Below are 13952 nucleotides of genomic sequence, written 5' to 3'. Positions count from 1 at the left end.
AAATTTTATTTATAACTAAGCCATGTGGTATACCAAGTTACATTTCCTTTGTTCCCTGCCTCACTTATCACTCTTTTTCTTCTTTTTTTGCTGGGGAAGAGTCACCCTGAGCGAACATCCATTGCCAATCTTCCTCTTTTTATATGTGAGCCACTGTGACAGTATGGCCACTGACAAGTGGTGTAGGTCCGTGCCCAGGAACTGGACCTGGGCCGCCGAAGCAGAGCACACTGAACTTAACCGCTAGGCCACCAGGGCTGGCCCATCTTTTTTTTATTATATATTTTTTTCCTTTTTTCTAGCAGGGAAGATACATGTATGCTGACTAACTTCAATTAAAAGAAGGCTTTATTGGAAAGGCACTTAGGTTCCTCAGAAACTCCAAGAAAGAGCTGGGCAGCCAGACTGTAGGGGGAGCCAGCAGCAGATGAGAGTAGCCCTCACTCCAGGCTCTCTCAGGGCCTTCCTCTGCTTTCTTTCTTTTTTTCTGTCTTTGCTGTTTCCTGTGTACCTATCACTAATTCCTACCTAAGTGAAATACAGTCTTCAGGTATTTTTGTCAGTTTCCTTTTTTTTTCTTAGAGTCATCTCTCTTCTTGTTTTATGAATGGACTCGTTGTTCTCTAGACCTGTTGCATGATTGTCATCCTGAGTCTTCCCTTCACATCTCTCCTCTGGATCTCCTGATTCATGAATCCTCCTGAGAAAAGGATACATGGGAAGTAAATGTTTGGCATCTTGCATATTTGGAAATGTCTGTATTTCATCCCTTACACTTGATTGATATGTTTGGCTGAATATTGAGTTCTAGGTTGGGAATTGTTTTCCCGTAGAGATTTGAAGCATTGCTCTGTTGTCTCTTCTGGCTTCCGGTGTTGCTGCTGAGAGTCTAGTGCCATGCTAACTGCCAGGGCTTTGACCCCAATCTGTATTTCCTCTGCAGTCCTTGAAGCTCTTCTTTGTGTCCCTGGTGTTCTGGATTTTCAGAACAATGTACATACTTGTTGGTCTTTTCATTCATTGTGCTGGGCACTCTGGTGGGCCCTTCCATCTGGCAATTCATGTTCTTTAGTCCTGGGAACATGAATTATGTTTTTTATTTTCCCCTCTCTGTATTCTGTTCTCCCTTTCTAGAACATATATTTATGATTTGTGTGTGTGTATAATTTTCTTATCTTATACCCATTTTTCCATTTTTCTTCTACCTTCTGTAAAGTATCTTCAACTTTATCTTGCAACTGTTTTTTTATTTCTGCTCCCATATTTCTTACTTCTAAGAATCTCTTGTTCTTTTTTTCGTAAATGCAGTATTTCCAGTCTGCTAAGCCAGTTACCACATATAGGCTCCAAACAATTAGAGATGGTACGAGATAGGCTATGATTAGGTGTTGAGATGTTTGGTACTGATACTGAGTGCTATAGGATAAAAAGACCTAGAGAAATCACTGTCTGCCAGAAGAACTGGGGACAACTTCATGGAGAAGATAGATGGGATAGGACCTGGAATGTAAGTTTGGGTAGGTGAGGAATGGCAGTGTTGAGAGATGGAAAAAGTGTTGGCTTTGGAACCAGGCCCAGCTGAGTCACTGTGACACCTGTGAAGATCCAACCTCTCTGAGCGTCAGTTACCTCATCTTTAATGGGACTAATAATATCTACCCCCTAGGATTGCTGTCAGGAGAGAAATTATATATGCAAAGTGTTTGGTACATAGTTGGAATTTAATATTCTTTATTCTGTAAGTTCCTTGAGGCCAGAAAACTATCTTCTCTAGCCACAGTTCCTAGGCCAGTGCTTGTACATGGTGAGCTCTTACTATAGATAATGAATGAATAAGTGAGTGAAGGAATAAATGAATGAGGAGAGGAGAGCATTCCAGGAATAGTGGCCAGGAAGTTGGAAATAAACATGTTGTTGGGATCTTGGCCTGACTAAAAAGGTTTATATATTGACAAGTATTCATGGAAATGTGTCTGCAAAGCTGAGCCAATACTTTGTGGAGGGAGCAGGAGGAGGTAGTGTGGGGCCAGTATGAGGCATTTAAATTAATGACCAAATCAGAATTAGAGAGTTTCTGGCTCAGTTAGAAACTGAGCTGATTTGAGTTTTCAACATGAATAGTTGAGCAAGGGATTTAAGCTCCCTGAAGTTGTTGGGAAAATGATTCCTGCTCTTTCGACCCCAGAAGGTGGTAATAATAAGGATAAAATGAGCCAGTAGATGTAAGTGTGCTTTGTAAGTTTGTGGCAGAGTTTCATTGGCTCAGGGAGCAGGTAGAAAAACAGACACCCTTGTTTATCCATGTGGCTATAAAACCAACATGGCTTTAAATCTTTGGAAGCAATAAACTAATAAGCCATAAAGTGGGGTATGTTTCACCAAAAAAGTATTTCTTCCCTTGCCCTTTTCCTTAATTTAGCAATATATATTTTTCATTTTTAATTTTCCCAGTGCTTAGACCTATGCTGTCTAATCCAGTGGCCGCTAGCCACATGAGGCTATTTAAATTTAATTAAAATAAATAAAATTTAAAATTCAGTTCCTCAGTCACACTAGCCACACGTCAAGTGTTCAGTGGCCACATGGTCTAGTGGCTGCCATTCCATCATCGCAGAGAGTTCTGTTGGAGAGTGCTGGGCTAGACTGTATAGAATTGCGGTATGTGTTTATATATATTTTTTAAATATGTACTTTAGTATTGTTGTATTAGTTTTATTCTCTCTGACCTTAATTTATAAAGCAGATAAATGAAGCTTGTTTCTCTAAAAACATTAAGCTGTTTTTCACTTACATGGGCCTCAGTTGATTGGTCTCCTACTTCAGAGGCTCTCTATTGAGAACAGGTTGCCTAACCTGACTGAAGTTAATGGATTTTCTTAAGGAGGTAACAGGATGTAGAAGATTGAATGATTCAGAGAGCTTCTAGCCTAATTGGAAATGTAATTGATTGTGTTTTGCCAGATGTCATTTCAAGAATGTCTTTTTCTTTTAAGATGCTAAAGAAAACCCTTATGGTGAGGATGACAATAAGAGCCCATTCCCCCTGCAGCCCAAAAACAAACGCAGTTATGCCCAGAATGTGACTGTCTGGATCAAACCCAGTGGCCTGCAGGTAACATTACCATTTATGATGCTCTCCACTGGGGACAGGAGGAGAGATTCTGGCAGGCAGGCAGACATTTGATTTGATTTTCCCTTCCTTTGATACTTAGTAATTCATTTACTTCTAATGTTTGTCATTATTTCCAAAAAGGATTTGAGGTGGCAGCTCAAAACAGCTATATAGCAAAATCATTTTTCACAAAATTTAGAGCAATACAAAACCCAGAGGAAGAGGGGAGACAATTGTGCCAGGAACCCAAGGCAAAATGATAATTGTATTTGGCTCTGAGCTTCCTGCTACCAAGGTCAAAAAAGAAACATGTAGGGTTATATGGTGTTTCTTGGCTGATAAAAGGAAGCATATCAGTTTTAGAGAGACACATTTTCCTGGCATTGAATTTTAATGTAAAATTTTTAACATGGTGAGGCATTGAATAACATAATGGCTGTTATCTTTAACAACAATTTTGAGAAAGAGGTAAAAATCTTCATGTGATTATTTCTTCCATTCCCACAGTAGAAACCAAGCCATAGCATTACACTGTAATTCCACAAAAACACTTCCATGGGAAGCTAAGATTATGCTGTTATCAAGGTATGCTGCTTTTAGACGAGGCAGTCAGTGACATTTCTCCTTCCATCGACATAAAGTCATTTATACCTATTTTTAAAGATCACTTTTTGAGCCTTTTTTCTCATTTGAGCACCACTTTATTTTCTCTGTTCCTCCAATGAGTCCAATGTAAGTGAGAAGAGGCAATCAGGCACCTGACAACAGAAGTAGCTTCAGTTGATGGCATAGTCTCTTCTAGCCTCCCTTTCACAGAGACTGTACACATCCTGCCATGGCTAAGAGGGCAGGGGCCTCTTCTCTTTGTTGGAAAATCAGGTTCTCCCTCTTTCTTGCCATCCCTGACCCCAGCACTACCCTGTCAGAAGAATAACTGAATTTTCCTAAAATTATTTTTTAAATTTTGTTTTGATCTTGGTATATTTTTTTATTGTGGTGAAATATAACATAAAATTTACCATTTCAACCATTTTAAAGTATACAATTCAGTGGCATTTAGTACAATCACAATGTTATATGACCATCACCACTATCTCGTTTTAGAACATTTCATCACTCCAAAAAGAAACCCTGTACCTTAGGCAAGTCACTCTACGTTTACATCTTCCCCCAACCCTTGGCAACCACTAATCTGTTTTCTGTCTCTATGGATTTGCCTATTGTGAATATTTCATATAAATGGCATCATACGTGGCCTTTTGTGTTTGCCTTCCTTCATTTAGCATGATGTTTTCTACGTTCATTCATGTTGAGCATGTATCAATATTTCATTCCTTTTGATGGCCGAATAATATTCCATTGTATAAATACGCCACATTTTGTTTATCCATTCATTCAGTTGATGGACATTTGGATTTTTTCCACCTTTTGGCTGTTGCAAATGCTGCTATGAACATTCATCAAATTTATTTTTTCTTTTGTTGCTGTGCTGTTGTTGTCATCACTAAGAAATCATTGCCAGATCCAAGGTCATGAATATTTACCCCTGTTTTCTTCTAAGAGTTTTATAGTTTTAGCTCTTACATTTAGGTCTCTGACCCATTTTGAGTTAATTTTTTGTATATGGTGTGAGGCAAGGGTCCAACTCCATTCTTTTGCATGTAACTATCCAGTTGTCCTAGCACCATTTGTTGAAGAAACTATTCTTTCCCCCATTGAATGGTCTTGGCACCCTTGTCAAAAAGCAGCTGGCCATAGATGTATGGGTTTACTGGGTATGTTTCTATGAGACAAGTTCATTTCTGTCACCAAGGAATTTATTCATCAAGCATTTTGAAGGAGGGAAGTGCTTTACTAATGTTGAACAGAACAGTGACAGTAACTCAGAAGGGATCCTCATCTTGACACTAACTCTATTCTCATTTTCATTTCTCTAAACATTTAAAGCCATCCTTTTGTATTCTTTCCCCTTTTACCACAGAATTCTAATGTTGAATTCTTTTTACCCTTGATAGACAGATGTACAGAAGATTTTAAGAAATGCAAGGAAACTACCTGAAAAAACCCAGACGTTTTATAAGGTGAGACTATCAGAATTATAGCGGAGGACCCTGGGATGTGTGCCAAAAATAAATGGTTCACATTAGTTAGAGTGTGGGGTAGCAGAGTGAACGTGGACAGGAATTAGAAACGTATGGCTTAGGGGGCCAGCCCAGTGGCATAGCGGTTAAGTTCGTGCATTCCGCTTTGGCGGCCCAGGGTTCGCCAGTTTGGATCCTGGGCCTGGACCTACTCACAGCTCATCAAGCCATGCTGAGGCAGTGTGCCACATAGAAGAGCCACAACTCTACAACTATGATACACAACTATGTACTGGGGCTTTGGGGAGAAAAAGAGGAAGATTGACAACAGATATTAGCACAGGGCCAGTCTTCTTCAAAAAATAAAAAAAGAAATGTATGGCTTATGCCTCCGTTTTTTATCCGTAAAGTCGGTTCTGTAGAAGTGATAGGTCCATTGCTGCGCTAAAATCCAAGAATTGGAAGTGTTTAAACGGCCTGGTTCTGTGCAGAAAGGCTTCTCTTTGGTGGTGCTGCTGTGATGGCTGAAGGAAGTTGCTGACAGAAGTGTGGGTCATAGCCCTCAACCCTCCTCACCACTCCCATAATGGTATCCAGTCTAACCCCAAGCTACCAGTGTAAGTGACTTCCTGGGATGGTGATTGCCCAGGAAGTCAAGATGGTGATTCTTACTGTACCAGAGAAGCTGCTTCCAGGAATGACTTCTAAAATTGCACATTTATGAATTGCAAAAGGATGGCCCTCCAGCTAATCCAGAACCATTGATGGAGAGAATAAAGTTACAAGGGGTGGGGAGAGGCATTTAAACTCACTCCTTGTTTCTCCCCTGTCCTTCTGGTGTTTGACTGAAATTAAATTAAGTGGCAGTGTGAGGTATGCTGTGTTGTCGATTGTGTCCTAGTTTGCTAATCTTAAAATATGGTACACACAAGCAGCCCCAGGCTAGCATCTCTTCGGGAGAATATACATGCTACTTTGTCTGAGTGTTATCTCATTACCTTTATGTCACTGTTGTCTTCAAACCTAATTTTGTAGTGAGCTGGTGAAATCAAGAAAGAGCAACTTTAATCAGAGTTCAGCCAGCAAGAGTTGCTCAGCCCACCATACCCCCCCCAACTGAAGCCCGTAATTCACACAGGCCCTTGATGACCACTCCTTTGGCTGTAGCCCATATCTCCCTGCAGAGCTTTCTACACACAACTGTCAGCTGTCTATTCAAGATGGCACACTTGTATTCTGGCCTTCTTCTGAACTTTTCCCTTGTTAACAGATGACAGTAGAGAGGTGGTCAGAAAGCCCATTTCTTTTCTGGTTTTATAAAATCCTGCCTATCAGAGCTGGAGAGAGCCTCTACCAGATGACTGCAGCGGGCAAGGAAGAGGTTAGCCTTCTCGTTTTGTAAATGAGGCCACTGAGACCGAGAGAGGCTACACAGCTTGCCCAGATCACACTGCTATGTGGTTGATGGGGCACTTCATATTTCTCTGCCTCCACCCACTACTCAACTTTTCTTTTTGTGACAGTCTTCACATCAGACTTCCTGACTCCTTCAGAGCCTCCTCAAAACATGTTCATTGTCATTCAGTCTGCGGCCCAGCCAGAGGCACCGGAGGGTTAAGAGCCCTCTGAGGTTTGGGGCAAGCCTTTTCCAAACCTGAGTAACAGGAAAAGTAATCCTCCTTAGAGTTATGAGTAAACGAAATGACGTATGCAAAGTGTCTCACCATGTTTGGCTTAAGTGCTTATTGACTGTGGTGATGACAGCCTGTTTCAGACAGCTGTTTTCCTTACCTGGCTGTCTGATCACCTGCAGAGGAACTGCTTCCCAGTCATGTCATCACACTCCTTTGTTATTGGCATCTCTGTACAAGCATTTGTTCTCATATAAAAATGCTCACTTAAGTTCGGGGATCAAGGAGAACTTATTCTAAGCTGAACATTTTGAAAGTATGTGATGAGGAAAATGCATTTCAGGAACATTGGTGTTTCTCTTGTTTCAGGAGCTGAACCGTTTACGAAAGGCTGCCCTGGCCTTTGGTTTCCTGGACCTGCTCAAAGGGGTGGCTGATATGCTGGAAAGGGAATGCACACTGCTGCCTGACACAGCCCACCCTGATGCTGCATTCCAGCTGACCCATGCTGCCCAGCAGCTCAAGCTGGCCAGTACTGGCACCTCCGAGTATGCTGGGTATGACCACAACATCACACCTTTGCAGACAGACTTCTCTGGGAGCAGCACTGAAAGAATGTGAAGCTGACTTTGGGAGCCTGCCTTCTTTTTTCATTTCAAGTGAAAATGATTTGGGATAAAAACCTTTCTAGTCTGATCATCTCTGCAACAGCCACCCAAAGACCTCCCTGAGGCTGCCTCACAAGCACCACTTGCTGGTTGGAATGACTCCGCTACCGTCTGAGAAGGGTTCTGAAGGGTGTTTGGCTGCTTGGGCTTTGACCATAGCTTTCTGAGGCTCAGAGTCTTTAAGCCCAAAAGACGACTGTTGCTCCCACGATGGACACATCTCCTGAGAAGCTTGAAGGACTAATGAGCACAAAGCTTTCTCCACCTTCCTCAGGAAACCTAACCAGCAAGGGTTCTCTGGCTTTCTGAAAGGCATCTTCTCTTCTCTCCTCTCTCAACCATAAGGACATTTTCAAGCTTCTGTCCTTGAAATGAGCAACCCAGAATGTCTGGGACTTGCTACGTACAAGCCCAACACCACCAAGTTTTAGAACTTGAGCAAAAACTTGGTGGTAACTCTTAGGTGCTTTGGTATGTCTTGAGACAGACTTTTAAACAGCAACCATAAATGTATAAAATGATTCCCATTTCTTCAAGGTTCTTTTTTAATGAAAATAAAATATTTGATTTTCTATAAAATAGTTTCACAGGGAAACTACTGGGTCTTTGTCTTTTGGTCTGTCATATCACTTGAATATAATTTCAACTTCCTAAGTGGCACAAATTCTTTAATCATGAGGGTTCTTGGGGCTCCATATTGACTTCCTTGTTTCTGACACTGGTTAGGCCTCATTGCCTAAGCCAGATTCCATCCAGGTAGATTCTGACAGATAATTATCGACAATTATAATTCCAATTCATCAGCTAGCTTCATGACCTTGGGCAAGTCATGTAACTTCTCCAGGCTTTATTTACATCATCAATGCTTTTCAAATTGCTCTGTGGACCACCTAAGGTATTACTCCCTCAGGCTTCAACCCAAGCAACCATTTTTGGTTTAACATGCTGAACTGCTATACAATATTTATCTGAACAGAGGACTTGATCACTAATAATTTGAAAACCATTAGACTAAATGATCTTTAAACACAAGTTATTAGGATTTTGACTGTAAATGTTTAATAGAAATACACAATCTTTTGCTTTCTCAGACAGCAATAAAAGGATTTATAACAATCACTAAGAATACAAGATTCTGCCATGAAGATGCAGCATAATCTACTGCAAAGCTGATCTGCCCAATTACACACAGAAAGTCAGTTGAAAGAACATAAGAAGTTAATACAAACAAGTGTTGACAGAAGTTGCAGACATGCAAAATATCTTTCAGTGCAATGAACTTGTAAAAAATCGGCCAGCCTATGCTAATCAGATGTTTTTAGGTCAAACCAGGTTTCCATCTTGGGCTCAGAGAAACAGCAAACTCATTGAGTCCCCTTTCCCCCAGGAACAATGGGAATGGCAGAAGAGAAAGAGCTATCATGTCTTAAATTCGTTTATACAAGCATTACTTCTAGCACTTATTTTACTTGGTTCACTTGGAATGTATTAGAAGAAACTCATGGTTTTGACCATGGCCAAACTTCATATTGTCTAGATTTTTTTCAGTTCCTCTGTTGGTGGGTTTCCTGCCAGGAATCTTTGTTAAAGGACCAGCTGGTGCTCCTCCAGCCAGAGTTCTCACTGTTTTCACTGTCCTACTGCAGACAGGTGAAACAGCAGAATAAAAGCAGGTGTTTTTGAGGTATATTCAAAAACAGACAATTCCACCACTCACTCTGACAGGTACCCAAGTAAATGGACTCAGCCAGTGCAGGGGAAGGAAGGTTGAGTTTGTTTGTGCACAGCCTAAGACAGCTGTAGGTGTGTTTAGTCTGACCTACTGTAATGTTTCCAGTTTGCCAGTCAGTGGCTGCACTGCCAGCAGCTGTCTTACTGCCAGTTTGACCTTTCTGACCCCTGTAGCCATTTGGGTCAGAACTCTTAGAATCTCATTGTTTTCTAATTAATGTTTCATCTTTCTTTCGTGTTGAAAATAGTTCTGATTTAGCTAGGAATGAAGTAAGTGATCATGGTCTTCCAAGGTTCTGACTGGTTTCTCTCCAATCCCTCTGTGCCTCTCCAGGGCCCACACAGGGAAGCACTGCAGTAACAGATGTTGTTAGGCCAAAAGATTCAGAGGAAATACATGTTCTCTAGCCCCACTCGGACTCAGAAATGTTTTATCAATGATTTCAAAAAAATCAATGCCACCCCACTTAAGTAACCCCTTGGGTACCAAATATATTAGGTCCTGTGTGAGTCACTTTCACAGCCTCCTATAAAGCAATATAGTCTTGCTTTTTTTTCACAAGCAATAGCTGAAAAGAACAAATCCCAGCTATAAGAATGGCCGGTACCTGGGAGGGTCAGGGCACTGAAGAATTATCTCTGGCCTGTGTGCAACAGACTGACTAGACACAGTGGGTGGGAGTAGGGCTGAGTCTTTTGTTGTCACTAACAGAATATACAAGAACGAACCTGTCATCAGATATCAGGAATCCATGTCATGCAAGTACTACACTACGATAACACGGTAAATTCAGGAATGTTACTGGGGAAACGAGAAGATAGCCTCGCTGAGAATGTAATCGTTTAACTTTTTAAAAAAACTTTTACATCAGTACAAGAAGGTAAAACTGTAAGAATTATAGATTAGGCTCAAACTGGCAAGAAGTCATCTAAATCTCTCTTTTTAGTGAGTCTTTTTCTTTTTTTGTCCATAGCGCCGCCTGCGCTGTTTATAAAGGTGACGGAAATTTATGTATAACCCTGAAAAAGAAAAGAGGCCAATTAGAAATGAGAATCTTTGTCTTTGTTTACAACCAGAAGCTCTTGGGGCAGGGACAGTCTCTAGTTGTCTGTTTTTCATATCCCAAAGCACCGTGCTTATTGCACCTGCTCAGGAAGTACAACTTACAACAAATTACTAACAATGCAGTAGAGACAACTCAATTTTTTCCCAGTGGGTTTACAATTTAATTTTCTCCCATATTTTATTATGAACATTTTCAAACATACAAAAAAGATTAAATCGTTGCACAGTGAACACCACCTAGATTTAAACTTGAACTCTTTATTATATTTACTTTATCACATACCCATTCCCATCTCATTTTTTATATATTTCCATGTAAGTTCCAGACATCAGTACATTTTACCCCTAAATTGATTAGAGTTCCATGTTCTTTTTTTCCTTTCTTTCTTTCTAAGGTAAGGTTTACATAAAATGAAATACATAAACCTAAGTATAGAAACAACCCCATTTTTAATTGAAGGCTATGCAATAACATGTATTATGCAATGGTCTAAAAGTATGAGACACTTTAGGAAGCACGATTCGGTGAATTAGAAAACACAGGATTTCACAGTGAAAAAATTTCAATCCTACTTGACCACTGACTAGTTCTGTGGCTCAGCCTCACCTCAGTTTCCTCATTGTACAAGAGGGTTAAAAACCCTTATTTTACACACTTACTGTGAGAGGATGTATGTTTAGAAAAGCACTTTGATTTATATATAAATGTAACTCATACTGCTTCTAAATTATGAAAATTTAGGATTTATTTCATTCTGAAAATAAGAACAATTACATGTTCATTGTAGGCAAACTAAATATGAGTATAAAACCTTGTAAATTAGAGTGTGCGAAAACATAACACAAAGCCACTAGGGTTAGTGCATATTAAGATACTTCTACCCTTCTAACTTTTTTAGTGAAATATTTTAGCAGTTTTTCCAATGCTTATTCCTCTTTCAGTATGCCCACCTCATGGAGCCCAGTTGCAGTAATACTAGATTTACACAGTAATAGAGGTAAAGAGCTCTTTTGATGAGAGCATTTCCTAAACAGAAGCTTACTCCCTTCAAGGGCCAAACATTTTAATATTTTTGGCTAGAAATCTTTCTGAAATGGGTTATATCCTTTCTGAAACAGAAAAGAAAAAATGGAATAACATTTAACCTTTGGTAAAAGACCTACACCCATAATGTATATTGTTTAACTGTGCTTCTGCCATGTGCTGATACCTGGAGAGGATCCTAAAGGGTGTAAGTCTCTTCTCCCCTAGTACTAGGTGACCAAGACCACTAGGCTTTCTGGCTTCTTGAGTTTACTTTTTGTGGTCTTCCTCTCACTGTTTGGGGTAGCCAGCCTCCAGGATGGTCCCCAATGATCCCTACCTCCTAGTATTTCATACCCGTGTGGAGTCCCCTCCTGTACCAGGTTGGTCTGTGAAACCAACAGAATATGGCAAAAGCGATGGTATGTCACTTCTGAGATTAGATTATAAAAGGCAATGTGGACGTGACAGAGGTGCTAATTATCACTACAATGGCAATCATATTACAATACATAAATGTATCAAGTTGTATAAATTTACACAATTAAATTTACACAATATTATATGTCAAATATATTTCAATAAAAAATAAATAGATAAATTTTTAAAAAGGCAGTGTGGCTTCTGGCTGTCTCTCAGATCACTTGCTCTGGGGGAAGCCATGGCATGGGCAGCCATATGGAGGAGTACTGTGGCAAGAAACTGAAACCTCCTGTGCACAGCTATGTGAGTAAGCCTGGAGCGGATTCTTCAGCCGCAGACAAGTCTGCAGAAACTGGAGCCTCAGCTTGACTGAAACCTCATGAGGGACCCTGAGCCAGGGCCACCCCGTTAGGCTGCTTCCTGACCTTCAGAAACGTTTGTTGTCTTCAGCTGCTAAGTTTGGGGGTAATGTGTTACACAGCAATAGCTAACTAATATACTATCTGCTGGCACATCCTTCTGTTACTAGGAGACCAGACAGCTCTACTTATTTAGGACCACATCAAGACCTTTTGCGAACTAAAGCAGGGAGAAGTACATAAATTATATTAAAATGTGTTAGAATTTCATCTAAACAGTACTTATAGTTAGGAAGGCTTTTAAATCTCTCATAATTGCAATAATTTAGGTTTACTTCCTTTTGTCTTCTTTTAGTTCTTAATTTTTATGAATTAAAGCAAGAATTTGTGATTTTATATAAAAGTAAATTAATAAGCAAGCAAGCAGGGTTTACATGAGGAGCAGGGGGCTCTCCTATTGTTAGGTAGAAGCTTTATGACATTTCTTGGCTGCTCAGGGGCCTTGACTGCCTTCTTCCTTTCTTTCTTTTCTTTTTTTTTGTGAGGAAGATCAGCCCTAAGCTAACATTCGTGCTAATCCTCCTCTTTTTGCTGAGGAAGACCGGCTCTGAGCTAATATCTATTGCCAATCCTCCTCCTTTTTTTTTTCCCCAAAGCCCCAGTAGATAGTTGTATGTCATAGTTGCACATCCTGCTAGTTGCTGTATGTGGGACGCGGCCTCAGCATGGCCGGAGAAGTGGTGCGTCGGTGCACGCCCGGGATCCGAACCCGGGCCGCCAGTAGCCGAGTGCGCGCACTTAACCACTAAGCCACGGGGCCGGCCCCCCTTCTTCCTTTCTTGATGCCAGTTGTATTACTACCTCTGTAAACTCTGGATAAGGAATGTGCTATTGAAATTAGTAAAAGTAAAATGAGCTTCTTATTCTATTTTAAAAGAGCTTCTTATATTGTCTTAAACATGAAATATCTTATGGTGACTTTAATGACCAAGAGCACCTCAAGAAGATAACCCCTGGAGATTTGGGAAGAAATACTTCCATACACAGAATATTCTCCCGGTGGGTCTGTTTTGCAAAGTAATCCTTCTCTAATTCTATACTACTTTTTTGGAAATAAGAATCCTAACAAGGACTTGTAAAACTTTGAATAATTTAACTCTACCCTCTAAGAAGTGACAGGAAAAAGTCTATTACAGAGAGAATACTTACCTAAAAATAACATTATAAGATAAATCTGAAGAAAAAAGGAAAATCTAACTTTGATTTTCACTGGATATGGCAATGTGAAACTGAATCTTCCTGTTTCATTGAATACTGGAATGGACTGGATCACTGAGACGGCTGAAAGCAGAAACAAGAACTTGTCAGAAGCAAATGAAATACAGTCACATCTAGTGACAGAACCTTCTAACCTCAAAGTTTCAGTTCTGGGTTTATTGAAAATGCTTCCTCCCTTTTGTACAGAGGGCTCACGACTCTTCATCTTTTTTTCCCTCTAGCTTTCATAAGAGACAAGCCTCCAAGCTGACAACAGAAAGATGAATGAGGAACAGTCACTTGATAGCACTGGGCTATAGTTTCCTAGTCCATAAATTGGAGAGAAAAATCCCACCTGACTCTCTTACTAGGTGTTTGTCAGAATAAAACGAAGTCATCAGTATGAACTTGCTTTGGAAAATTAAAAATACCATATAAATAGGAAGTATGCAATACATGACCACCAGGCTTCCAAACCTTACAAAACAAGCTACTTCCCTGAAATACTCTGGGTATCAGGAATATTACAGAAGGAAGTCACTAGAAAAAAATTCTTGAAAAGTCAAATACCCATATATCAGACTAAGGCTGGCAGAGGGA

The 13952-nt window shown here is 40.2% G+C and overlaps 2 protein-coding genes across 3 annotated transcripts in view; one reads left to right on the top strand and one right to left on the bottom strand.

The window, feature by feature from the left end:
• Positions 1-8099, top strand: part of INTS14 (integrator complex subunit 14) — a 32901-nt gene extending 24802 nt beyond the window's left edge. For both annotated transcript variants that reach the window (XM_004421710.2, XM_087428541.1), the window contains exons 10-12: positions 2994-3112; positions 5128-5193; positions 7194-8099. In XM_004421710.2, coding sequence (XP_004421767.1) covers positions 2994-3112; positions 5128-5193; positions 7194-7445 — 437 coding nt within the window. In that variant the 3' untranslated portion in view covers positions 7446-8099. The remainder of the gene's footprint in view (positions 1-2993; positions 3113-5127; positions 5194-7193) is intronic.
• Positions 8100-8525: 426 nt separating this feature from the next.
• HACD3 (3-hydroxyacyl-CoA dehydratase 3) overlaps positions 8526-13952 on the bottom strand; it is a 40401-nt gene continuing 34974 nt past the window's right edge. Inside the window, exons 10-11 of the mRNA XM_004421708.3 lie at positions 13305-13436; positions 8526-10243 (exon numbers count right to left, since the gene is read on the bottom strand). Of these exons, the coding sequence (XP_004421765.2) occupies positions 10167-10243; positions 13305-13436 (209 nt within the window). The 3' untranslated portion in view covers positions 8526-10166. The remainder of the gene's footprint in view (positions 10244-13304; positions 13437-13952) is intronic.

Source organism: Ceratotherium simum, chromosome 3 (assembly GCF_057802395.1).
Source record: "Ceratotherium simum simum isolate JZ-2026a chromosome 3, ASM5780239v1, whole genome shotgun sequence".
In the NCBI taxonomy this organism is placed as follows: domain Eukaryota; kingdom Metazoa; phylum Chordata; class Mammalia; order Perissodactyla; family Rhinocerotidae; genus Ceratotherium; species Ceratotherium simum.
This window is presented reverse-complemented; position numbering and strand designations above follow the sequence as displayed.